The sequence below is a fragment of the Callorhinchus milii genome, unplaced genomic scaffold, assembly GCF_018977255.1.
Source record: "Callorhinchus milii isolate IMCB2004 unplaced genomic scaffold, IMCB_Cmil_1.0 Scaffold1, whole genome shotgun sequence".
Lineage (NCBI taxonomy): Eukaryota > Metazoa > Chordata > Chondrichthyes > Chimaeriformes > Callorhinchidae > Callorhinchus > Callorhinchus milii.
In genome coordinates this window covers 116,753,989-116,781,982 of record NW_024704742.1, presented here as the reverse complement: position 1 = coordinate 116,781,982, position 27,994 = coordinate 116,753,989, and the positions used below count along the sequence as shown (strand labels likewise).

The 27,994-nt window shown below is 41.5% G+C and overlaps 2 protein-coding genes across 4 annotated transcripts in view; one reads left to right on the top strand and one right to left on the bottom strand.

The window, feature by feature from the left end:
* hmgcra (3-hydroxy-3-methylglutaryl-CoA reductase a) overlaps window positions 1-10,583 on the bottom strand; it is a 31,556-nt gene extending 20,973 nt beyond the window's left edge. The window contains exon 1 of one of the 3 annotated variants that reach the window (XM_007905351.2): window positions 10,383-10,583. The gene's annotated coding sequence lies outside the window, so the exon portion shown is untranslated. Of the gene's footprint in view, window positions 1-3,728; window positions 3,754-6,290; window positions 6,310-10,382 lie in introns of those variants that run through there. The other 2 variants (XM_007905350.2, XM_007905348.2) reach the window with 2 other exon arrangements.
* Window positions 10,584-10,959: 376 nt separating this feature from the next.
* Window positions 10,960-27,994, top strand: part of LOC121848041 — a 35,514-nt gene continuing 18,479 nt past the window's right edge. Inside the window, exons 1-7 of the mRNA XM_042331706.1 lie at window positions 10,960-11,099; window positions 14,503-14,585; window positions 15,462-15,553; window positions 17,335-17,381; window positions 19,675-19,766; window positions 22,830-22,891; window positions 24,721-25,464. Coding sequence (XP_042187640.1) covers window positions 11,002-11,099; window positions 14,503-14,585; window positions 15,462-15,553; window positions 17,335-17,381; window positions 19,675-19,766; window positions 22,830-22,891; window positions 24,721-25,464 — 1,218 coding nt within the window. The 5' untranslated portion in view covers window positions 10,960-11,001. The remainder of the gene's footprint in view (window positions 11,100-14,502; window positions 14,586-15,461; window positions 15,554-17,334; window positions 17,382-19,674; window positions 19,767-22,829; window positions 22,892-24,720; window positions 25,465-27,994) is intronic.

Genomic DNA, 27,994 nt, shown 5'->3' with positions numbered 1-27,994 from the left:
GCAGCTTGACAGTATTACAATCTTATTGCATCACTGTGAAATCAAATTTATCAAGGTTATGACTTCCCATCAGAACGCTGGCACCTCGACAGTTAAATACAATTAGTTGCAACCATTTATCTCTAACACCCCAGCTGGAGACTGCTGTGCCCAGCTATTATTGTTTATCTATTTGATTTGTGTGCATTTATGTTACCAGTATGTTCACTGTATAATCTAACAATAATGAACTCCAAATTGTGTATTTATTCAGGCTATTAAAACATCTGTTTTTATCCAATTCTTCACCACATGCCAAAATGATTTATTAGGGCTAAACAAACATGCACAAAACATGCACATATAATGCAAATCTTACTATTGCAGTTTAGAAAACCATTCCACCCATGAAAACTCACTTCATTAGCAGCACAGTAATATGAACAATTTAACTTTATCCTTTTTCCATGTACTAAAGATTGCAATCCAGGAATTATTCAACCAAAAATATTCAAACTTTCCATCTAAATTTAATGTGAAATTATTTATGAAAATACTATCTTGGAACAGCTTCATTAAGAAATATCAATGACACTAATGGGTGGGGTGATCCTAGCTGGACATGCAGTGGGAAAGTTTGCCAGACAGCAATATCAATGGCAAGCTCTACGGTTTTAGCTGGTTAGACTCCAGCAGTACCCCAAAGCACACTCTGGGATCCCCAAGCCTTGGATCTTGCCAAACTGCGCCTAATACTTTCCGGAATTAGGTAAGCAGGATGTGTCCCTCCAGGGAGAGTGTGCACCTTCCATTCCAACAATCTATCCCTGGGATTTCCATGTCTAGGTGGGATGCGTGGAATTTTCAGTTTGGTTTGAATAATTTTAAGCATGGTGATGGGTTTCCACATGTGTCAAGACATCCGGCTGACCAAAAAAAGAACAGCTAAAAAAAAAACTTAGTAAAACATATCTTCAAAACAAAATAAGGAATTTCTGTCGTCAAAAGTACTGAAAACAACATTTAGAAAACTTCTGTTTCAAACTTTCACTACTCTTTTATAACAATAATCCTTGCATTTTATATAGCGCCTTATCGCGTTTTCAAGATGTCTCAAAGCGCTTCACAGAATATACTGTAAAGTGAATTGACTGTATATTTTATGGGCGAAACGTGGCAGCCAATTCAGCAGAGCAGTGACCCACAACAGTTGTGGATTGAATAACAAAATTATTTTTTTTTTGGTGGGATTATTACCCCCAGAAAAGCGATCCGCCAATCGACTAACCGGTTTCCTACTTACTGCTAGGTGAACAGAGGCGTGTGGCGTAAGGAAACCTGCCCGAGAATCAAACACAGGTCCTCTCACTTGTGAGGCGGTTGCTCTAACTAGTGAGCTACAGGACTCCACTTTTATTGGCAGGCAGCACAAGAATTTGCTACAAGGCACACAAATAAATCCTATGCCTTGTTTTGCAGAAAAGCAATAAAGAAAGAACAGAGTTCACAAACTTTACTCTTAGGGATTCCCAGAAGGACTCAAGTGAGGCAGCTTGACATTTCGCTGTAAAAGCTCTCAACTAATTGTGGAAAAGGAGTCCGAGCATAATACATCAGAAAATGCAAGATGCTGATACTTTATATCTTAAAATTGCAATACTGAAAAAGTAGTGCTGCACTTTATCAACTGAACCATCGGAGAAACCGCAGAGGTTTCCTCTGTCTCTTGAGGAATAGGGAGCCACGGCGGTCTGGAGAGGATGGGGTGGGGGGGGTGACAGACCTGGCTTGGGAAAGAGTACAGGCTGATCTTGTGAAGGCTCGAGCTGGGAAGGATGCGAAGGAAGGCATTGGAGACATCAGGCCTGCAGATGTTGATAGCATGGATGAGTTGAGTGTATTAGGTGAAGTAGTTAAGTAGTCAAAACAGATAGACCTAAAATCTTATATAAGCCATTACATTACAAACCACCCTCTTAGATTGCTTTTATATATTAAACTAGTTCTAGCTTGTCTAGTCATAGTTTATTGTTTTGACACTTGGAATCCTCCTCTTTACTCTTTTTCTGGACTGCCTCTGAACATGAACAGCTTCCTTGCTTCATGTCAACCAGAACTGTATGCAGTGCTTTAGGTGTGGCTTGATCAGAAAGCTATACAGCTCAAGTTTGCCTTCGTGGGAACTGAACTTATCTGATTTAGCAATAAAATACCATTTTAAGTCAGAGCTATGCCAGTTAAAAATGTGGTTAAGGACAGCAATGAGGTTGCCTTGACACCGTTTGTATTCAAAAGATGGTAGACGCTTACCATGAACGCTCATACACAAATAATAGCCACTTGGTTGGGTAGCTTTGTAGGGGTGGCATCCATGTAAGTATACCACTAGTAGTGGTACTACATTGGTAGTAAAACCCTGGACCATATGCCAACGTAAGTCACACAAAGCTTTCCCCCAATACTCAGCTCAATCTCCCAAATGCTTACATGTGCATATCTCCCAACTGCTTACACATAGTTAGGTTATTGTCAATCTAAGTATTGAGTTTTAAAATTGAGTTTTGTAATTTAATTCTGTGTTTGGGAATATTATTTTTTTGAACTCTGCATGTGGCTTCCACCCACGTACTTTTAGGGATTTCCCTTAAATATCCTCCTACCCAGTCCACAATACATTGTAAATAGTTTACTATTAAGGGGGTGGGTTATCTTCTGCAAATAAGAAAAGCATATGGACTACAATTGCACTCTAAATTATATAACTGCCTGTTTAAACATTGCAAAACATCCCTCACGGTAAAATATTCAGAGCCCTTATCTTACACAAATGGTGCTGCATAAACGCAACTTGTTTAAAAAAAACAATATATGGCGCATGAACTCCAAAATAATAATAATAATCCTTGCATTTGATATCGCGCTTTTCACATCTTCTCGACGTCTCAAAGCGCTTCACAGAATAGACTGTCAAGCGAATTGACCGTATAATATTTGTGAGCGAAACGCGGCCGCCAATAATTGCGCGCAGCAGTGTCCCGCGAACAGTCGTGGATTGAAAATGACCAATTTATGATGATGTTTTGGAGGGATAATTACCAGGCGTGTGGAGTAAGGAAACTTACCCAAGGCTTCGCCCTGACTGGGAATTGAACCCAGGTGTCTGACTTGCAAAGCGAGTGCTCTAACCACTGAGCGACAGGACTCCACAATGAAAATAACAGTAAAATGGGGGGAGAGAGGGAGAGAGAGAGGGGGGGGGGGGAGAGAGAAGGAACAGCGGGAGGGGTGAGGCGTAAAGAGGAATGACATCCCCCCCCGTAAACACGTCTCGAATTTCCGTTTGAAGCACAGGGTAAACGGGAATCGACGTCGGGGCAGTGCCGCTCCGCACCTTCCCGAGGAGCGGGCGGGGGGGGGGGTAAGCGCAGGTGACCTTCAGCGGAAGATGCTTCGGCCGAAAAGGAACCCGTTTTGCCCGCTGTCAAAACCGGACGGCCGTAAAATCGCCGCCGCCGTCGCCGTCGAGTGAAAAATAATAATAAAAAAATTAATTACCGGGGATTGAACGGAAACCGCGGACGCGTTATAAAAGGACGAATCGGTGGAGTTGTGGGGGGAGGGACGGCCGATCGCGAAACCACCGCATTACATCGGTCAGCGAGGAACCGCCTCACGCGCTGCCGGTAACCGCGGCTCGAAGTAAAAAAAACTCGATTCAAATAACCTGTCGGCAACGGCACGTTACTCACCCCGGGTGTGCGTGCGTGTGTCGGGGGAGTGGGGGGGGAAGAGTCTTTCCTTTTTTTTAATATAAAAAAATAAACGAACAACAATAATATAAATTAAACAGTGGTGGGAAGCGGGGCTCCGTCTCGCCGCGGTGATGTCAGTGAGAGCGGCTCCGGGAAGAGGGAGCGGTTTGACAGCCTCCGACCAAAATGGCGAGCCCGCATCGTCCGATTTTTCCGCTCCTCCGATTGGCCGAGCTCCCGCCCTCCCCCCCCCGGAGCCAGCACGTCACCCGGCTACGACGGCTCGTCCCATTGGCCGCTCGGCTTCACGAGCCGCTCACGTGATCTCGCCAGCGAGAAACGGGCCACTGCGGAGGGAGGCTGCGCCCCGAGCTCGCCCTGATTGGCCCGCGGGTACCTTCGCGAGTGGGTGGGAGAGGATGGAGTGGGAAATAATAATGATAATAATCATCATCAGCAGCACCATCATCCTCTTGCATTTGATAAGAGCGTCTTATCAGGTCTTCCGAGACGTCTCCAAGCGCTTCGCAGGACAAACTGGGGCGCGTTGCCTGAAAAGGGCGGTGGAAGCCGACTCGATAACAACTTTCACGATAATTATTTGGGGAGGACAGGTTTGCAGGGCTATGGGGAGAGCGGCGGGGGAGTGGGATTGAATTGGAAGCGCTTTTCAAAGAGCCGGCACGGACACGATGGGCTATGATTCTACTGTAAAGTTAATTGAATTGACTGTATACTTTGTGAGCGAGACGCAGCAGTCTGGTGCATTGTCAGAGAAGCTATCCTTTGAATGAGACATTAAAACCAAGGTCCTGTTTTCCTGTTCAGGTAGACGTTAAAGGTCTTATGGCACTAATCATTATTCCGGTGTCCAACAATCCCTTAAATTAAAAAAATTGGTCATTCACTTCATTGTGCTTTTCCCACAAAATATTACAGTCTATTTGCAGTATATTCTGTGAAGCGCTTTGAGAAGTCTCGAAGATATGATAAGGCACATCATCAAATGCAAAATTTATTATTATTATTGTGTTTGTGGAACAGTGCTGTATACAAATTGGTTGCTGAGTTCACCTACAAATACAAAATCACTCCAGTGGAAACCTGTGAAGGGCTTTGAGATGTCCTCCCAACGTGAAAGGCGCTATACCAAATGCAGATTATTATAACAACAACAACAACAACAAGATTCCATTTATAAAGCGCCTTTCACGTCAGGAGGACGTCCCAAACATATAAAGCAAAACACAAAATACTGCAGATGCTGGAAATCTGAAACAAAAACAGAAGTCTCTGATGAAGGGTCGTGGACCCAAAACGTTGACTCTCTTCCCTTTCTCCATAGATGTTGCTTGACCCTCTGAGTGTTCTCAGGGACTTCTGTTTTTGTTACAGATAATTATTATTATCCCAATACCCCATCATGCCTGTAATTCGTGTATCTTGAGTGCCAATCTTCCTTGACTTGTTTGTTTCCTATAGAACCATCAAAATTTATGCCACAGAAGAAGCCATGAGATCTTTTATGTCCACCTAAACAGGTAGACTTGACCTTGGTATAACGACTCATCTATAGGATGGCACCTTCGGCAATGCAACACCCTAGCAGCAATGCAATTGTTGTGTCAGCATTGACTGTATGAATATCTGAACCTGACTCAGAATTCCACATACATAGAAATTTACAATACAGAAGAAAGCTATTTGATCCATCCGTGTACCACGCATATTACCTACACATATTTCTCTGTGTCTGGAATGAAATGTGCTCTCTCTTCCTGGAGGGAAGCACCCTGCTTACCTAATTCTGGAGAGTATTAGGGGCAGGCGAGAGCAAAGGTTTGGGCACTAAGTAGGGTACATACTGCTGGAATTATTTTTATCTGAGGGATAAAAACATATCTTACAACTAAGAGCATGTTTTCCACTGCTTGTTCAGGTAGGACCCTAGACAACAGGGCTTTGGCTCGGAGGATTAACAGGACCCAAATAGGAAGATCCCCTGCTCTCTCATTGACCGGTCTGTCCCACCGAAACCTAATGATAAGCCATGCTGGTTGGTCCATTATCAGCAGTGCTCTGGAGCACTTTGGACCTGCTTGGCTCACAAATTGGACTCCCAAGATCACCTCAGAGGGCTGATTTGACTGCGACATGTTAGCAGAAGACTCTGCTAACCACCCCCCCACCCCCACCACCCGCCACCGGAGGATACTTGATCATTTGGCATCCGACAAATGCAGGTAAGAGCCCTTTCTGGGTGCATAGCAGGTACCAGAAATTCCCTTTGAGCTTCCTGGTGAGCAGCAGAAATGAAATGAATGAGAACACTGCCACCATCCTCCTGTTCACGATGTGGATACACATCACTCCCATTGTGTGCTGGTTCCACCAGTTGGAGGTGTAGAGCGTGAGCAACAACAACATGCATTTATATAGCACCCTTCAGGGTTAGCATCTCGGAGCAGCACATGCTTATCTCTTTGCACACCAATCAAAGTGGATACCAAATTCTGGATATTTGAGCAAATGTTCACAAATTTGGACTCCAGGTAATACCTTCCAGGACCTGTCGCCCCGCGCCTCAGAGGTTCATCATCAGCTATTCAATGGACATCAGCCTGCAAAGACATTTACGTGGTAGTATGTGACATGCCAAATTCATGTTCTAGAGGTCCAAGCCAGGTTTACTCAACATCAGCTGCTTAATTCAGGTCCTCATGTGATGAGCTTTGACAAATAGATATACCCCGTAAAGCTGACTCTGCCTTCAGGGCTCTCAGCAACAACAAAATTACATTTGTATAGCACCTTTCATGTTGAGAGGACGTCCCAAGGCGCTGGACCATCAGTGTTTCGGACCCGAGCTGGGGATCGGGATCGGGGAGGGTGGACAAGAGCGAAGGAAGTAGGGTGCCCGAAAGCAAAGGTAAAGGGGAGCAAGGCCATGGAGGGCTTTGAAGGTGAGGACCAGGATCTTGAACTGTATCTTTTGTGTGGTGGGAAGCCAGAGGAGTTGGGCGAGGATGGGCATGATAGGAACCTGGTACGGGAGAGGACATGGGCTGTAGCGTTCTGGATGATCTGTAGCCTATGGAGGGAGGGGTTGGGGAGGCCGACAAGCAGAGAGTTTGCATAGGATCCCTAGGGAAGCAGGAAGTGTTGTTTGTTTCAAGAACAAATTAGAGAGATTTCTACTGGAAAATAATATCTTGAGATACAATATATAGTTTGGGACATGACATATCAAGCGACTGATGGGATGTTGGAAGGCGAACTAGATGGACCTCAATCTTCTTTCGCCTAGCAACTGCTTATGTTCTAGGATTTTTGAAAAATATTTTCTTTTACACCTTCACCCAGAATGCCAGCATTTTCCATCATCACCTGATTCTCTGCTGGTTTCATCTTATTTTCATCTGCCAAAATTTCTCTCTCTCTCCTATGACGTTGTTTAAATAAATGATTTTAGATTTAGCACATTTTAGATTTTGTTTGATGCTGAATAGCTCCAGAATCAAAAATAATTAGTCTCCATGATTAGCGTATAATTACTATCCTTCACTGTCAAACATCCCATGAAGCTCTTTGGGATGTTTTATAAGACACAATAAACAGTATATCAAATCCCAGGTGAATATTATTATAATGCATGAGCAACAACAACAACAACATTACATTTGTACAGCATTTCACATTGGGAGGACGTCCCAAGGCACTGGACAGTGTACAGCATTTCAGACCTGAGCTGGGTGGGAGAGGGGAAGGGAAGGGGGGTGACCAATGGCATGGTCGAACAGGAGGGTCTTGCGTCGGGACTTGAAGGAGGCTAAGGAGGGGGCGAGGCAGAGTGATTGGGGGATGGAATTCCAGAGGTTGGGGGCAGAGTGGCTGAAGGCTCTCCCGCCAATGGTGGGGCGGGTGGGTCGGGGGACATGGAGCAGGCCGGAGCCGGCTGAGTGAGGGAGCCGGCGAGTTGATAGGGGGTTAGGAGGTCGCAAAGGTGAAGTGGGGCAAGGACATGGAAGACTTTGTAGATGAGGACCAGGATTTTGAACTGGATCCTCTGAAGTATAGGGAGCCAATGAAGTTGGGCGAGAATGGGGGAGATGGGGTCACGGAGTTTGGTGCGGGAGAGGACACGGGCTGCAGAGTTCTGGATTATCAGCAGCCTGTGGAGGGAGGAGTTGGGAAGGCCGACAAGCAGGGCGTTTGCATAGTTGAGCCTGGAGATGATGAAGGCATGAATAAGAGTTTCAGCGGCCTGAGGGGTGAGGTAGTGGCGGAGTTGGGCGGTGAGGGAAGGCAGAGCGTGTCATGGCTTGGATGCGAGGAAGAAAAGACAGTTGAGGGTCGAACAAGACACCTAGGTTCCTGACTGGCGGTGAGTTGAAATGTGCAACCATGGAGGTTGATGTTGCCAGAGCCTGAGGTCCAGAGGCGCTGTCGTGAGCCAATCAGGAGGGCCTCAGTCTTGTTCACATTCAACTGTAGAAAATTTGCCCTCATCCAGGACTTGATGTCCGACAGGCAATCTGTCAGGACAGCAGTGGTTTTGGAGTTGAGGGTGGAGGCAGAAAGATAAAGTTGGGTGTCATCCGCATACATGTGGAAGTTGACCCCATGTCTGCGGATGATGTCACCAAGGGGGACCATGTAGATATTAAAGAGGAGAAGGCCAACGACAGAGCCCTGGGGGACACCAGACATGACAGTGTGGGGGCTGGAGGAGAAACCGTTAGAGGCAACAAAGTGGAGACGGTGAGAGAGATAGGATTCGATCCAGGCAAGGGCAGGTCTGTGAAAGTTAAGTAAAGAAGAGGCGGTGTATGAGGATGGAATGGTCAACAGTGTCGAAGGCGGCAGAGACAACAACTTGCATTCACACATCTATATATATTTCTTTTGTGAGTGCCTTTCATGTAAAATAATGTCTCGGAGGAACTCTAGAGCCTCGTTGATAGGTGAAATTGAAGTGCTTTAATGGTGGTGCATTCCAGTAGGATCCCAACAACATTTGTTGCATTAAATAGGGCATTATGGCAGGATATACCTTTAGGTACAAATACATAATATGTATTATAATGCAGAAGAATTGCAACCATCCACATCAAGGGGTGACATTCTGAATTCAGCCAGAGACTTCAGGAATCATATGAACTGAGAATCACTTAGTATCAGGAACGACAGATATGTATCCATATTGAATTACTTTTTTAAATACATAATTGAAAAGACTCGTTTCTGACTGGGTAGAGAATTGTGATTCTGATAAAGTACCTTTCAGTCTGGCTAAGAAGAAACTCTTCTGCTAACAGCACCTGCTCATTGAATTTAAATTTTGAACTTTTAACTGAGATTAAAATAAAGGTTGATGATGTCCGTGAATAGTGGAGCGAGGAGGTGGAGCTGGAGGTCAGCAGAGGGGTAAGGATGGGGTTGAGGGAGCAGGTGGTGGGCTTCAGAGATATTACACTGAGATTTGTAGGTGGAAATCACTGCATGTGTTTTCATGCTATCAGGAATGTCACTTCCACTTGTTGGGGATGGTTAACAGTGATTAGTTATTTTAAGAAATGATTGTCTGCCTTAGTTTGTACTGGAGCATTTTGCATCTCTAATATAAATAATAATAATGCATGAAGCATTAGGTAACACAACATAAATGGACTGAACCAAAGATCACACTGCTTTAGTTTGTACTGGAACATTTTGCATATCTAATATAAATAATAATAATGCATAAAGCACTAGGTAACACAACATAAATGGACTGAACGAACTGAAGATCACTCTGCTTGTTAAATCGATAAAAAGAAAACATTCCTGCTACTCTGCAAGTTGTGGCATCCCTGACTGATTACATTAGATAATCCAGACAAGTATTTACAGTAGATAATTTTAAGTACAAATACTGTTTAGTGGTAAGAGCAAACAAGAATATTATTTTTAAAAAAAGTTTGAACATGGTTCCTACTTAGTGCTAGGTAAACAGAGGCATGTGGAGTAAGGAAACTTGCCCAATGTTTTGCACATCCACGAGTATTGTTCTGGTTGTACTTTTATAAGGTTACTTCTAAAATGTATTTATTGAGAATGCAAAGCCCTAGTTCATCTCTCTAAAAACTGGGAAATCCTTTCAATCCCATTTACCTCCCCTTTCCCTATAACTATGTTGTATAAACCGTTTTAAATATTAGCCCAGTTTATGCCGCCTATCATTTTTAAGGTTGATTAGATTGTGACAGCTAAAATAATTACACTTTTACATACCGTAGCAATCGCTGATTATTTTTCACAATGAATGAGCGATTACTGTACTGTATAAAGTGCACATGACAGGCATCATAAGTTTATTTTTTTAAGGAAGACCATTAAGCAGGTTTCAATCAGGTGATTGTCCCCGAGACTGTATCACTTGGTGGACAATTTAGAGAGGGGAATTTAGAGATGTGGGATTCCACTTTACATACAAAGAGAATAGTATGTAAAGCCATACCGGAGGATTATTTTAAAAAGCACAATGTTCAAGCTGCTTATGAAGATCTCACCAGAACACATAAGCAAATAAAATGGCATCAGGTGTGCCAGACCGAGGGCAGTAGTGTGTTTCCAAGTGTTGGATGCGCACTGATGCTCAGACACTCTTACCCTTCAGCCTTCAGTGGGCGGCATTGTGGGCCCCAGTGCAGCGGTGTATTGTGTGATGTCCTGTGAAGTCGTTGTGACGGTTGGTTGATGCCAAGTGGTGTGCGGTTTCACACGGTGAGCAGGTACGTTGCACTTGTTTTGCTCGATATTTACATTATTTCTACTTAACCCCCCGCACACCTCTCCTCCGCCCCTCCCCCGCACCCCCCCGCCCCTCCCTCCCCGCACCCCCCCTCCGCCCCTCCCCCGCACCCCCCCCTCCGTCCCTCCCTCCCCGCACCCCCCCCTCCGTCCCTCCCTCCCCGCACCCCCCCCCTCCGCCCCTCCCTCCCCGCACCCCCCCCTCCGCCCCTCCCTCCCCCCCCCCCAACCCCGTCCTGCTTTGCACTCGATGTAACTCACTCGCGGTCTGCGCATGCTCCGCGCGGTGGTCCAGTACGCGTGCGCCGGAACGGCGTTCCCGTGGCGGCGAATGCTCGCTGCGCCTGCGCATTAGGGGCGGCAGTCGGTCCGTCGACCGCCGACTGGCGGGACGCATGCGCGGTAAGGTGGCGGGGCTGGGCGCGCCTGCGCTGTGTGTGTCTCTGTGTGTGTGTCCGTCCGAGCGGCTGTCGGGCGAATGGAGGCAACGGACGTGTCGGACTGTGAGAGCGACGAGAGCGTCGTGGCGGCCTCGGTCCAGGAGAGCGACGGCGAGAGCACACCTGACCTGAACAGGTACAGCAGCCATGTTACCCCTCAGTAACCAGGGGGAGCACTGGCCTCCCACCCCCTCCCCTCCCCTCCCCCACCGTCTCCCCCTCAGACACAAGGAGTGACAGTCTCCCCCACCCCAGACATGGCGTGTCTCTGTCTCCCCCCCCTCCCCCCCCCAGAGTCTCTCCAGCTGCAGACCCATTCTTTCCCCCCCCACGAGGAAATGACCGATAAGGACTGAAGAGTTTCTTGTGGACGAACGCTCGTGTTTCTTCCCGAGAACCGCCATCACACGAGGTTGACCGCATCGCCTCAAAACACGTAAACGCCGCGAGTGATAACTTTTGAGGTATTATTCAACACCTCAGTTGCAGAATCTCACGAAACAGGAGCTTTGGCTGCATTTAAATGCAGAACTGCACACGTTCAGGAGGAATCCCAGGAAATGACATTCCCAGGAAAGGTGGAACGCACGAGGGCCATCAGGGAGTTGGCAGGGAATCAGGCATTGCTGGTTTAACTGCTGCCACGTCTACGCCATTGCTTCCAAAGAGCTCCTTACAAAAAGTGAACTGGCTTCTTCCTTCAGGTGTTGACTGGCCTGCTGTGGAATTATTTTTGCTGACCCTGAAAGACCCGGTTAATCTGGGCAGACGTGTGCTTTTACTTGTTCGGCTTGTAGCTCAGTGGTTAGAGCACTCGCTTTGCAAGCGAGAGTCCTGAGTTCAGTTCCAGGCAGGTCAGGGCGAAACCTTGGGCAAGTTTGCTTACTCCACACAGAGCCTAATAATAATCCCTCCAAAACCAAAAACAATAATAAATTGGTCATTTTCAATCTACATCTGTTTGTGGGACATTGCTGTGCGCAATTGGCTGCCGCGTTCGCCCACAAATATACAGTCAATTCACTTTGCAGTGTGTTCTGTGAAGTGCTTTGGGAGGTCCTCCTGACATGAAAAGCGCTATATCAAATGCAAGGATTATTATTATTATTATTTGTTGTAATGCCCAAACCCACGCCCGACAGGTATTACAGTAATAAAGCTACCCAATCATTAACTCCTATTTTTAAAAAAAACACACACATATCTGCTAAAAAAAATGCAAAAAACAAATGGGGTCAAAATTGCGGTACTGTTAATATTAGCAGCCAAGAGCAGTTCAGAGTTCATCAAGAGTTATGCTGTGCAGAATACCCTGCTGGTTGAACTTCATGGACGAAGCGCAGACGAAGTTATGCATGTCAGAACCAATCAGTATATGAGCTCAAGGAGCCTACTAAGCATATAATTTAACCACTCAACTATCTCTTGAGAGTGTCTGTCATTTCTGACTTTGAAAAAAACAGCTCTCTTGTTGTCTTGGAGTGTCTTAATGATGTCTGGGCATGTGCAGTTAACGGGTTGCTTTATCCCATTATACATTACTTCAACGTAACACATCATACAGTGTGCTAAGCATCACAACATTCTGTTGCTTACGAAGAACATCCTAACTCCCATGTCAGCAAGATCAATCCAGAATTTATTTATGGTCAGCTGGGTGTCCAATGTATACAGATTCCTATTACCATGCTTAAGTATCCAAACGAAACAGAATTCCATGCATGCCATCTACACATGGAAATTTCCACGTGTGGCATGGAATGCGCATTCTCTCCCTGGAGGGATGTATCCTGCTTACCGAATTCTGGGATGCATTAGGCACAGGCTGATGAGAACCAAGGTTTTAAGACCCCAGAATGTGTGTGGGGTTTCCTGCTGGAGTTTAATCAGCTAAAATGGCAAGCTAACCCATTGCTTGCCATTGAAAGAACTGTCTGGCAAACTTTCCTCTCGCTTGTCCAGCTAGGACTAACCCACTGTTAAGGTGAAATACAAAGAGGAGTCTTCACTTCGTGTCTGCAACCTTAACCTTTAGAAAAGCATAGAATCTCAAATTCAAATTCAATTACACATCAAAAGCTTTTCTGACAGTGTTGCCCTCCCACCCCCGATGTCACCTTTCTAATCTCTGAAGGCCATTTCTTATCTCACCATGGACATTGTACTGATTGGACATATTAGTACAACTTGCACTTTTTTCCAGGAAACTGCTGAATCTCTCAGTATAAAATGTTTTATTTACGTTTCTGTGGAGTTTGGGGAAGTAGTGTACACAGTGTGAAGGTCACTATCCAGTAGTTTTTGTAGAATTATTCCTGACATATATTTACATGATTATTAAATAGTTGAGCTTCTTAAGACACCACTTATTGGTTCTTTCCAATTGGCTCATACTTTGCAGTTACTTGTAATAGTGGCGAAACAAGCTGAGCATGCATGTGAAATACTAACTGCAGTCAGTAGATGGTGCTGATTGTTCTATCATAAGGAAACCACAAATATTTTACCGTATGTTGTTGAATTGTGGCAGAAATCTGTATCTTAGTATTTATTATTATCAACTGGTATCACTACCAGTTATTTGTACAGAATAATGTTACCCAATGAGAATAATGATGCCAAAGTGAAGAGATAAATGTTAAATCTGTTTGCTGAAAAGATGGAAAAAAGACAATTTATATAGCACTTTTCACATCAGGAGGATGTCTCAAAGCACTTTGTAGAACAAATTGGGAATCCAAGCTTGGGGCGAGGAGAACTGGGGAAGTGAGGAAAAAGGGGGCCAAAATGAATCTCCATTCACACTGCCTGGAAACAGAATGAAAATGATTTTGATTCTTCATTTGCTTCCTCTGAACAACTAGGATCACAAAGATACAGTATTGTAATGGTGCTCCATAGAAAGTGAAAATCCGCAAGTTAGAATGAAGAATTTTGAACCAATCTGATTCTGAATTAACCATAGCAAAGACACAAGAACATCCCTTGCATGCCATTAAGGTTGAGAAGGCAGTTAAATAGGCTAGGCAACTGGCACATAAAACACATGTCAGGACATGAACAACAATTATTTTCAACAACAATTATTTTCCAATGTGGGGAGACAGTATCTGACCAGTATCTCTCCAAAGCAATACGGCTGAAGTTGGGAATTCAGTGGAATTGAATCTGAATTTACAATCTTCAGTGCACTTTAGCATCCTCTTTTATGTTTAGATATTTTTATTTTATTTTATGGTGTATTTTAGTGATAACCGAAGCATAATGTTTTGGGAGATTTAATTGAAAAAGAATGCTAATATTGGAGACTTCACTTTTAATTTTAAAAAACTCATGAGTAGTAGGATTCCTTTATTTTTCCCCAATTGCTTGATCTCCCCAGACAAACATGTACTATGATCCTGAGGATCAAGAATGGGGTTGAACACAGTGGACTGCAGAATCAGTCTTTTGCTCACTATATCGGGTAGCTTATTACCAAATTAGACGTTTTTAAGATTGCTGTTGCAAATAAATGCTTCTTCCTATATTTTCTGCAGGATGCTGTTCTTTCATAAAAATGCTATTCAGCTCTATCATACAATGAGCGATTTTACATCAGGGTCAGATGAACCAATTGGAGGTAATGCTTTTCTGTTGCTCTTTTATTTATCAGAAAAGTGCATATTACATTCATCTTTTCTCATTCAATCTTTTCTTTTGTTCATTATTTTTGTTACACCGCCCAAAGTTCTGGTTCTTCTGGCCAAGAGAACCAGCATAACCAGTGTTGCTCAACGCTAGGAGTTGCACAAGAGTACTCTCGTGTGACAGATCTTTCTGATTATGGGGAAGTGCCTGTCCTCGAATTGTGGTAGGAATCCTAGATTTTGCTTTGGTCAGCTAGATGTCTGACACATGTGGAAAAGCTTTGCCGTGCTTAAGAGCATTCTGACAAAACTAAAAGTTCCACAAATTCATGCCAGAATCCCAGCTGTGAGGCTGGACCTATAGTTCCATAGTGCATGAGAACTCTATTGTGTTTTGGCAACACAACTTTCTCTGTTGATGTTTCAAGATACAATATTAGGGTTATCATAATGGATTATGAAATCTTTACATAGATTGTACATCATAGAGACAGACCATTTGATCCAACCAGTCCGTGCTGGTGTTTATAATCCACATGAGTCTTCAACTCTCATACTCTCTATTCACTTATTCATCATGTGAAAATCTAGCTTCCTAGTGGGTATTCTGGAAGTCACTATATGTTACAGAGGTTTCTTTGAAGAACTTTGAGATGTTTTGATACACGAAAGCACTAAAGCAAAATGAAAGGATTAGCTTCCTACATTATATACAAGAAGCATTGCTGATGTCACTTCCTGCATTTCACGAACAAAATGCTATGATTGAGGACTGGTTGATGAATTCATATCTAGAGGGTTGAAGGCACTGATAAAAACAAACTAGATGCTTTTAGATTTACTAAATAATCTTTCTTTTAAACTTTTAGGAATTTATTCACCTGTGATACAGATGATTCCCAAATCTACATATTTTCGATTAAATGATGAAAATCATCAGCAGCAGCAAGTGAATAGCCAGGTATGAAATGTGTGATATCAAAATTGGAAACTAGCAGGAAAAGTTGCAATAAATAACAATAATGCAAAAATCCTTGCATTTAGGAAATTGTATTTTCATGCAAAATATCTAGTTGGTTTTATTTTGTATCCCCCTTCCTCTATATTGGGAAGCTCATTGCTGTTTGCCTCTGTGGTGAGCCTATTTTTCCATGGCTATCGCCAGTGACGCTGACTGTGTGACAGGCTGTTCATTTCTGCAAGTTGGGACAGATCCTCTTCCATCAATATGGAGCTATGATTGAGTACTGGTGAAACAGTGGACAATACACAGTGTTGCATTTAGGACTGGTCACAACTGCGAAAACTCACAAATGAAAACAGGCAAGCTTTAGTGATGCTAAAATTAGTATTGAAACTTGGTGTTACAACCTGTTATAAATACTGAATTTTTATATTGGATTTTAAACAGGCATACATTTAAAGTATGTAATAATTCAATGTGTTCACAGTAATCAAAACTTTTTTTAAAAAAATCAAGGTTGAAACTGAACAGCAGATTCAGATGTGAGAACCCCTCTTGCTTGCCAACACTTGTCTGTAGCCACTATTTAACAAAGCATTTTCTTCTCACAATTTAACAGATGCATGACACAATGATGCGAGTCAGGTTTAAATATATTGCACTTGCACATAATAAACCTGATGGAACAGTAATTCTGGTTCTTCGCCATTCCCAAACTACTGTCCTTGCACCTGTTCAGCTGCTTTCTACATGGGATGGGTATTCTGAAAGAATGAAGTCAAATGGGTCAAAGGGCCTTCTTCATCCAAACCCCTCTTGCAAAATAAGTACATATAATAAGACTTTTTGCAACCTTCACAAAAAAATTGGTCAATACATTAGTCCATAAAACATGGAAGAAATACACATAACAATGCACTATCTGGTCCTAATTTTATCAGCACGCAGCAAAGCGAGGTAATGCAAATCAAATACGAAAAAATACTGTATACTCAGTAATACTTTGCTACCAGCAGGAAATTTACCTGCTGCAGAGTTAAGCATCATGGAAGACACAGCGTTCGATTTCCTCCCATTGTCAGACCAGCTGCTTATGTTTTTCAAAATTGCACCTGTAATGGAGTCCTTGTAATGGGATCTTCCATGAGAGACGGCATGAAATAAGTAAATGCCAAGATGAATAGAATATGCTTGGCTTCCCATTTCCCATTACCTCAGTGATTGGAAGACCATTGTGTAAGCTGTAATTCTTAGCTCTGCATTCATGTGTTCTCCTCATGGCTCAGTGCGTAAATGCATAGCCTGGCATGATCCTGATCCACATCTACACAGGATGGACTAAGGTTCAATCTCTCATTTGGAATTAATTTCACATGGAGCACCAATGGTCTCAGCACTCCTGGGCTATGGAAGTAAAAATATCAACCAGGGTTTCCAATCCTGCTTATTACACTGTTTGGTTATTTTCTTTTGGAAGTGTAGTGCATGAATGGTAGGTGAAGATAGGTTTTGATTTAGTTACAAGATGGTAATATCCACTGGTGGGATATTTTACATTGATTGTTACAAATAGTATGTTTTGCACTCCATTTTTATAACATTTTATATAACAAAAAAAGTTTGTTTTGTATTCTATTACAAATACAATTATAAATACAATTTGTAATAAATAATAGAATACAAAGTTTAAAACTAGTTAGATATCAGTTGAAAATGTCTTGTCCCAGTATCACTAATATTTTTGGGTACGAAAGACTAATGTACAATTCTCTCTGTAGGCTTATAATGGAATAGCACAATTCGACCAATCTCAGTCATTATTAAGGTAGGGTCATATAATATTACATTATGTTCAATTTATTAATTTTATCAATGATTGTACATTATTTTGTTGAGTTTGAACCACAGGCTTTTCAAACGTAACAATGTTGTCAGCTGAATCACTAATTTCCTAAATCAACATACTGTATATTTTTAAAATAAATTAATTGAGGTATAGTATGTTTCATACTTTGCCACAGCTGACATCGTCAGTGTCAGTGGATTGAGAGAACCAAGAAACTGCAGAGTAGGACAATATGGAAGCACAATTATTCATGGAGGAAGACATAATCTATCTCCAGGTAAAGATGGAATTTAGAATAAGATGAGCAGATTCCAAGAATGCAATGTATTTTGATAAAATAGATGATTGTCTGGATTTGTCTGCTCTATAGCACTTACCTAATCACCCTGACTCTTACTTTATCTCAAACCTCATCTATAATTGACTAAGGCTAATTATATTCGGTACCATGTAATGTGGTTAATCATGTCTACCATTGATTGTTAGACCTGTGTCAGCGAAATACTAGGTGTGTACCTACATTAAATTATACAGCCTATCATATATAATCCTTATATAAATAATATAATATCTTTTTCCATCACAGTGATGTATGGTAATTATATGTAAAGGTCCTTGAAGTAGCTAATGAAATTGGACATTTAGGGGACCCATTGAAAATAGAGAATTGGAGACCATAATGCCAAAAAGAGTCAAAAACATAATCTGAGAACAAGGGAATACAATGCCAAAAATATTCAAAATGATAATCTGAGAATAGGGAATGTAATGCCAAAAATAGTCAAAAAGATAATCTGGGAACCAGAGATCAACAAGTCTGACATCTTATAGAATATTGAATTACCAAGCAAAAATGAACTTTGTATTTGAAATGTATTTTCCCGCAAAAACATGTTTTGGTCATCACATAAGATTTAAAGAGGTATAATCTCATATTTCTCATCTCATTGGAAGATCCTGGTTCAGTTGATAGTGCACTCACCTCTGAGTAACTAGATTGTGGGTTCAAGCCCCATTTGGGTACTTTAAGCTCATATTGTCTTAAATTCATACTCAACAACAACAAGATTACATTTGGATAGCGCCCTTCACGTTGGGAGGATGTCCCAAGGCGCTGGACAGTCAGTGTTTCGAACTGGGGGTCGGGATTGCGGAGAGTGAAGGGCAGGGGGTGAAGGGCAAAGGGGGAAGGAGGGTGATCGAAGGCATGGTTGAAGAGTAGGGTTTTGAGATCGGCCTTGAAAGAAGCAAAGGAAGGGGCAAGACAGAGGAACTGCAGGATGGAGTTCCGGAGAGTGGGGGCAGAGCGACTGAAGGCTTGCCCACCAATGGTGGGGCAGGTGAGGCGGGGGACGTGCAGCAGGCCAGAGTCCGCTGAGCGAAGGGTGCGGGCAGGGTGGTAAAGGGTTAGGAGTCACAGGTAGAGGGGAGCAAGGCTATGGAGGGCTTTGAAGGTGAAGATCAGGATCTTGAAATGTAAACAAAAACAGAGAGAGCGGGGAAATCTCAACAGGTCAGGCAGCATCTATGGAGAAAGGAAAGTGAGTTCTTTTTCCATAGATGCTACCTGATCTACTGAGTTTTCCCAGCTCTCTTTGTTTTTGTTTCAGATTTCCAGCATCTGTAGTATTTTCTGTTTTGTTCTTGAACTATATACTCTAGATGAGTGATGGGAAGCCAGGTGAATTGGGCGAGGATGGGGGTGATCAGGTCACGGAGTCTGGTGCGGGAGAGGACATGGGCTGTAGAAAATACTCAAATGCAGTGTTGGAGAATGCTGCATTGACAGAGGTGCTTTCCTTCGGATGAGACAATTAAACCAAGGTTCTATCTGCTTGTTCAGATAGATGTCAAAGATCCCGTGGGAGAAGGGAGTGTCCCAGTTTCCTGGTCAACAAATCCACCAAATAAAATTGGGCATTCACTTCATAGCTGTTCGTGGGACATTGCTATGCAAAAATGGGCTGCCACATTCACCTTCAAATACACAGACACTTTACAGTAAACTCCTTTGAAGTGCTTTGAGATGTCTTATCGATATGGAAGGTGCTATTTCAAATGCAAGGATTATTATTATTATATGTGGTTATAGGATCCGAGTGACATCAAAAAGTTTTTAAGCAATACAGATCCTTGAAGTATAATCAACAACAACAACAAAATTACGTTTATAGAGTGCCTTTCATGTCGGGAGGACGTCTTGAGTATTGGCTTAGCAATGTTAAATGTTAAGATTTTGTTTCCCATAATAAATTTTAAAAATCTTTCATAGGTTTGGGATGAACTATTTGTCTGGTGTTTCAAGCACTCAAAATAGTATTCCCCTAGTGCAAAACGTAGTTATTGAAAACAACTACAGTCTAGGTATGTGATCCATTTATTTTTAGTCCACTTTGTGGTAATAAAGAAATGAAGAAATATTTTATTATTGTGAAAAAATATTGCAAACTCTGAAATCTTACATAACAAAATTATCAAGTGTATTGCAGTAATCAAAACTATTGTTTTAAAAAACTTACCAAAAATTCATGAATCCAGACTTAGATAAAACATCAAAGGCTGTACTGAGGAGTAAGAGAGAGGTTGGCAAGTAGATCTCCAATAGCTTACTCATTAGAGCAAAGTACATAAATGGTGTGCTTGTAAATAGTGATATGTATTACAATCGTAAGTGATACTGCATACATATTTACACCAGAAAAAAAAACCAAAATACATTTTTAGATTTTATATGTTAACTCAATTTTACATCAAAAACCTTAAAATGTTCCCGAATCACAAATAATTTATTATGCAATATTTTATCACCTAAAATCTTGCCCTGTCTCAGCCTCCTATCTTATCCATAGTACTTTTCATTGTCACTTTTCATTACATAGCTTAATTTCTTGTCCCATGATGAAGTTCTATTTTGAGGCTAAGTGAGTCTAAGCATATAGCTGAAAAATTATCCTGTGAATCAGGCAGGGGGTGGGAATGTAAAGCAGTTCTAGTTGCATTGATATCCCACCTATACACTTACCAGCTTTATAAGTATCACACTCAGATATTTAAAGTGTGAAATATTAACTTATTACATCAATTAATCATATCTATAATCATATATAAATAAACACAAACCCTCTAAACAGTACACGTTTCAATCAAACTTTTGTTTCAAGTATGAGTCACTCGTTTACTTTTAATTATTAAAATGAATCTTTTAATGAAAAGCCTTGAAGCCTCAGGGTTCATCCCTAAAATCATTACAAAGTACATTTGTGCTGGAGAAAAGCAGATATTATTCTCTTTATCAGGTCCATGCAGAAAAATAAATATTAAACAGCTGTGCTGTTGAAGCTGCAATTAAAAACTGATCACTTATCTCCATCCCCTCGTCTTGATCAGGAATCCCCATTGTCTTTGTAAAGCATTTTAAGATATTTACTGTATATGAAGGTGCTTCAAGCTACAAGTTTAGTTATATTTAAATAAAGGTTAAAAAATTGCTTGTTTGTTTAAAGACCTCCTAGTATCCAGGAAGCCAATAGGACTGCACCAAGTGTATCAATGGTTATCCACAGGCTTTGTTTGGAGGCTTGAGTCCAGTAAGGTTGTTCTGTGTTTGTTTGGTTCATTATTTTGACTTACCAACTGCAGTTTTCTGAACAGCATAAGGTCGTATTGCAAATTGATTGTAGTTATTTAGTTTATTAATGTGAAATTAATGGAATTATGTTTGTAATAGATCCACTGCTTTTTACAAGAAGGAGTTACTATCAACAGTTTAATATATTAGTAAATTGTAACATTAGTTTTTTCACAAAAAGTTATTACATTAAAATGTATGCTCCCATCCCTTTAGCAGTAAATTTTCAGAATCTGTTCTTTAGGAGTCCATTCAGTCTGTGTAGTGACATATTTGCTTAATGGAGCATAGATAAATATAATGCTCAGCTGTTACTTGAAATGTGTTCAGACAATATTTAGAAGCCTCCATGAAAATTCGCATTCTACCCGTAATGGATTTGAATTATTAATAAGGATTTTAAGCACTGACAGTACTAACCAGGGTTCCCAGAGAAGGAAATTTTCCCCTGGTGTCCTGACTAACAATCCTTCACCTTATGTAGGTTGTTACTTTTCTCAATTAGGCTTCCTGTATCTAGATACCCCCCATGCCATGGATAATTTCCACGGCTATATTGCCCATGATAGTTTTCTTTTGTACAATCAAGGATAAAATTGTCAAGAAAACCTCTGAAATCAGTAATTATGATGCAAATATCAGTCACTTTTTGTGGCAACGAAACCAACCAACCATTTTAACTACATTTTAGGCACAAAAGCAATTTAAAAATTGTAACAAATTTAAGGAAACAAAAGTACCTACAATTTACAAAATACTAATTTAACAGTACATTTCTAAGACAAAATCCTACCACACAAAAAGTACCTTCACAAAATATTTTGTTTGCATAACGGTTCACAAGTGATGTGACTCCACAATGCATGCTGTAATTAGATGTTCAGAACTATTGGAACTGACAGTGGGGAAGAGGGAGCGGGGGAAAGTGAAACAGGAAGAACAGAAGGTACTGAATCAGGAATGACGCAAGAGATTTGTTTGATGCAGAATTGTTAGCATGTTATTCTTGGCTCTGTATTTTGTCATGAAAAATGAATCCTGGTGTGTGCTGATTTAGCTGATCTCAGAGGAGCAGCATTTGGGGTGCTAGAATTGCCCTCACCTTCTTTGGTTACCACAGTCAGCCTGGTTCAATGACAGGACCTGGAAGGATAGACCAGTCACTGGGTGGGCAGGGAATCATCCCACTCAGCTTCTGTCAATCTTGCAAGCCAAAGCCCTAATGGATAGGGTGGTCCTAGCTGGACAAACAGTGCGAAAGCTTGCCAGACAGCGAGATCAGTGGCTAACTATGCCATTGATTAAACTCCACAGTATCCCAACACACATTCTGGGATCCCCAAGCCTTGGCTCTTTCCAACCTGGGTCTAATACATTCAGGAATTAGGCAAGCAGGATGCATTCCTCCAGGGAGAGGATGTGCATTCCAGGAACTTTCCACTCCATTCCAACAATCTCTCTCACTAATGTCCATGTGTAGGTGGGGTGCATGGAATTCTCAGCTTGGTTTGGATACTCTTTAAGTGGTGAAGATGATGGGTTTCCACAAGTGTCAGACATTGGCTGACCAAAAAAAAATGGGTTAGGGAGAGTAAAAATCCGCCTGGGTTCCCATTGTTGATCACTATGTAGGCACCTACTTATGTGTAGTAAGGTGAGGGCATGGACTTTGAATTTGAAAATACTGGATGTTTGAGGAAACAATTGATTTCAAAGTTTTTTTGTGATCTTTGTGGTTATGAAGCAGTAAAAGTGAAGTTCAAACCGCATTTTATTTGATAATTCATGTTATTATTCAGAAAACGAAGAAACTACAACCATTGACATGGTCGATGCTATGCAATTAGGAACTAATGAACAGGTGAGTAAATGGTTTCTGACATATTCTAAATTGCAGTACCGAAAGTCTTTATTTTGTAATGTTGGTAAACTTGGAAAGTCACAATGTTCCAAGGTATACTGGAGGCAGAAGAACTCTCACCTCACCATCCTCAAAGCTAACGTCACAGGTTTGCAATTTGAGACATTTGCCTTCAGACAGGCAGCTTATTACTAAAAGCAGCCATTCTGCTAAGCAGTAATCAAATAACAAGATTCAGGAGCCAGTAGTTAAATGAATGAGAATGATAACATCAGTAACTGGCATCTTCAATATGGTACAAGAGATTTGCAGAGCCTCAGGGTAATATTTTTAAAATATAGTATGGTAAAGAACTTTTATTTCATATCTGTCTGAGTGTGAAAATGATACTTGTGCCCCCACAGTTATATCTAAAGCAGAAAAGTATAACTAAGGATTATAGCTGCAAGACAAATTAGAAGCTTTGTGCATATTTTGTTAATTCTCAATATGTCTGATGTAGCAGTGAGGTTTCTTTAGATGATAGATACATAGAAATTTACAGTACAGAAGGGGCCATTCAGCCCATTGAGTATATACCTGCTCACAGAGCAAGATCACTACAGTCTCACCTCCTTGCCTTATCCCCAAATCACTTCAAGCCGTTTCACATTCTGTCTATTTCTCTCTTGAAAGCTCCAATGAACTCCATCTCCCCCACTCTAATTGGAAGGGCATTTCACATTCAAACGGCTCTCTGGGCTGAAAGATGTTCTCCGAAGTTCTCCGTTCTCTGTACTTGTGGCTATCTTATAACTATGTCCCCTATCAATGGGAATAACCTCTCGTTATATACTGATAAATCCTCTCAGAATTTTGTACGTGTCTATCAGGTCCCTCTTCAACCTCTGTTCCAATGAAATCAAACCCAGTTTCTCTAATCTCTCCTCATAACTAACTCTTCAACCTCAGAATCATTTTCGTAAGCCTGTCTACACCTTCTAAGGTCTTAATATCTTTCCTGGAGTGAGGTGCCCCAAACTGGATGAAGTAGGACTCCATTTGTGGCATAATCAATGATTGGCATTGTTGCTTTTATTTACTTTTGTATAACACCCAGCAGTCCATTAGATTTCCTTACGCCTTTTGCCACTTGCGATGTCACTTTCAACTGTGACCTATGCAACTGCACTCCAAATGCCTTTATTCCTCAGTTCCTTGCAAGATACTGCCACTCAATATTTACTCCATTTCCTCGATTTTTCTACCAAAATGAATCACCTCACATTTCACTTCAATAAACTTCATGGGCCCTGTACCAAACCAACCCAGCTTTCTGCATTTGGCAGACACCAGCTCTACCCCCTCCACCATTGGCAGACAGGCTTTCAGCCTATTTGCTCCCACTCTCTGGAATTCCCATCTTAGAGTCTCTCAAACAGCTCCCTCCCTCACCTCTTGCAGGGTGCATTTCAAGACCTACCTCTTTGACTGCGCTTTTGGTCATCTTTCCTTTCGACTTCAACTCATACCCCCATCCTGAGCCAGGCCAGGATTGTTAAACATTTTGTGACCTCCTCCAGACATAAAAGATACTATATAATGGTGAATTTTTATTGTATCAAGTATCAGAAATATGCTATATGTCTTTGCCACCTGATATATAACAAGCTTAAAGTAGCCAATGTGCCTTCTGACGTCTCATAGAATGATAAAGAATCTACAAGAAACATATTTGATGGGGCAGACTGATTTGATGTGCTATTACTGACTGAACGTTTTGCAATACATAATAATGTTTTGGACAACTTGCTAAGCAAGCAAAATAAGACCTGTGTATTATTTCTTAGGAAATTGCTGTTGAAGAGGATTCTCCAGAAATAAATCTGCTCACAGGAGCTATTATTACTGCAACACCATCAGCAAAAAAAAGGAGAGTATTACAACCTATAGACTTGTCAGGAGCAGACTCTGCAACAGCCAGTTGGTCAGAGGTGTATGAAGATGCACCATTGCAGGAAGAAGTGGCAGTGTCGTCAGTGGTAAAATCATTAATATCAACGGTTGTGCTATCAGAACCAGAGACAGGTCAAGCCAGTGAACAGCCAGTGATAGAGTCACTGAACCCACTAAATGAAATCTTGTCAGAGCAAAACAACGTTGAATCAATAGCAAAACAACTAGTAGCAGGCAATGTATTGTCACCAGTGAACTTGTTCAGACCACTCAGCAGTGAGTCATTAACTAAATCACCAATGAATATGGCACCTTTGATCAAATGTCAGTTTGCGCAGAAAGATGGGTCAATACTGATTGAGACAATGGAAGAAAAACGTCAAGAGGTGCCCGTGGAATTGTTAGCACCAATGAACAGAATGCCATTGTTTAATTCAGACATGAAACCATCAGCAGCAACAAATAATAAATTGGTAGTTCATTCATCCAATGAAAGGACCCTGGGATTCAAGAATGATGGCTTTATGCTTCATGAAGGTGATACACAGGCTGACGATGACCTTACACAAGTAACAGATTATGATCTACATTCACAATCTTTGATAGAAAATGAGAATCTGGGGCCCACAAGTGTTCAGGTATAGATCAGCTTTAACATCATTATGGTTTTTTCTATATGTTTAACATACTATTTTTGTGGATGGCTATTTTTACATAGCTTGGGTGCCAAGCCAGGACTGTCAAGCACCTGGTGACGTCCTGCCGATGTAAAAGGTGCTATATAAATAGAAATTTGAATCGTATTATATTGTATTGTAATGATTCTAATTTGTATCATTTGCTGGTCAGTGGAAACAATCTTCTATTTACTCTATCAAAGTCTCCATTATATCACATTGATCTTTTCCACTCCTGCAAAACACAGACCCAACTAAAAACATTATACTATAGTTTTTTTTACAATGTGTACAGTTAGAGTATTAAGTAATGAATCCCAAATATGATCTTTTTATAACTGCAGAAGAAACAGAATCAAGCAAACCCATTTAAGATGGTTCCTCTTTACAACAACAACAGCAAAATTACATTTCTACGGCCACTTTCACTTCGGGAGGACGTCCTAAGGCGCTGAATCTGGAAGACTTCAATTAAGTCAAAGCTAGACAGAAGATGGATAATAATAATCCTTGCATTTCATATAGTGCTTTATGACTTCATCAAAACATCTCAAGCACATCATAGAATTTTTTAATGTAAAGTGTAATGACTGTATTTGTAGGTGAACTCGGCAGCCAATTTATACGCAGGGATGTCCAAAAGTAGTCATGTTGTGAATGACCAATTTTAATTGGGAGATTGTTGGCCAGGACACTGGGAGGAACTTTGTGTTATTTCTTCAAAGAATTTTTTAAGCCTGGCCATCATTTCATAAATCCATGCTAGCTGCTCTTAATTATACTCTACTTCTTGAGATGCTCAGTTATTTAATCATCCGTGTTTTGCCCCCAAACTATACAGTCAATTCACTTTACAGTGTATTCTCTGAAGCACTGAGAGGTTTCGAAGACCTGATAAGGCGCCATATCAAATGCAAGGATTATTATTCTTTTATAGACTCCAATGCCTTTGTCACCATGGATGTTAAGCTAAATGGCATGTAGTTTTGATTCCCAGCAGAGCGAAACCGTGGGTAAATTTCCTTACTCCACACGCCTAATAATAATCCCTCAAGAAAAAAAAATAATAAACTGGTCACTTCAATTCATGACTGTTTGTGGGACAATGCTGTGCTCAATTGGCTGCCGCGTTTTGCCCACAAATATACAGTCAATTCACTTTACAGTATATTCTGTGAAGCGCTTTGAGACGTCTAGAAAATGGGAAAAGCGCTATATCAAATGCAAGGATTATTATTATTATAGTTTCCTGGATTAGCTCTGTCTCCTTTTTAACAATGTGAATTATATTTGCCAACCTCCAATTCTCTGGTACAATTCCTTTTCCTACTGAATTGTTAAATATTTATATGTCTATGGGTTCCCTTCTGAGACATCTCCTTTCAAAGATGAAGAGCCTTAGTTTATCCAGTCATTTCTCGTAGCTCATTCTTTTATCTGTAAATGACTATTTGATTGAAGAAACTTACTGTTGAGTCTGCTTAATGTTACACTCGGTTGGACCAGACAAAATTTTACGTACTATAATAATACAGGTTCCCTTATAAACATTTGCAAACACTTTCAGACATTTCTGAAGGAATTTACAATTTCAAGGATAAGAAAAAAAAGACAAATCCTACATGTTACTTTAATTTCACTGTAACTCTGCAGCTCATATCCTCTCCCGCATCAGGCTCCGGGACCCCATCACACCCACCCTCGGCTGGCTCACTGGCTCCCCATCCCTCAGAGGATTGAATTCAAAATCTTCCACCTCACCTTCAAGGCCCGCCATGGCCTTGACCCCTCCTACCTCTCCAACCTGCTAACCCCTTATGAACCTGTCTTCTCCCTCTGCTCAGCAGGCTCCGGCCTGCTCCATGTCCACCTCCCAGCCTACCCCACCATCAGCGGTTGGGCCTTCAGGCTCTCTGCCTCCACCCTCTGGAACTCCATCCCACTTTCCTTTCACCTCGCTCCCTCCCTTGCCTGCCTCAAGACCCTTCTCTTCAACTGCCTTCGGCCACCCTCTCTGCCCTTCACCTGCCACCCCCCACCCCGACTGTTCAGCACCTTGGGACATCCTCCCAACATGTAAGGTGCTTTACAAATGTAATTTTGTATTGTAATCAGAGTTATTGTTGAATAAAATAAATAAAATAAAATCAGTTACAGTATTTATGTAGAAACTGGAGTAGGCTATAGGCTATTCAGCTTATTGAGCCATTTTATAAGATCATGGCTGATCTATACTTCAAGTCCAGTTACCCACACTTGCCCCATATCCCTTAAAACCCTGACCTAACAAATATTTATCCACCTCCATCTTGAAAATGTGAATGGATACAGTAATTGTAATTGTTTTATCATTTAAATTGAATCACAAAAATAACAGCCACTATGATCAGTAAAATTATATTAATATATTGTACTTTTATTATAAAATACTATTCTGTAACAGTCTTTTCTGATTGGAGTGTCTGCCGCCATCAACCTGCCCCACGCTCCC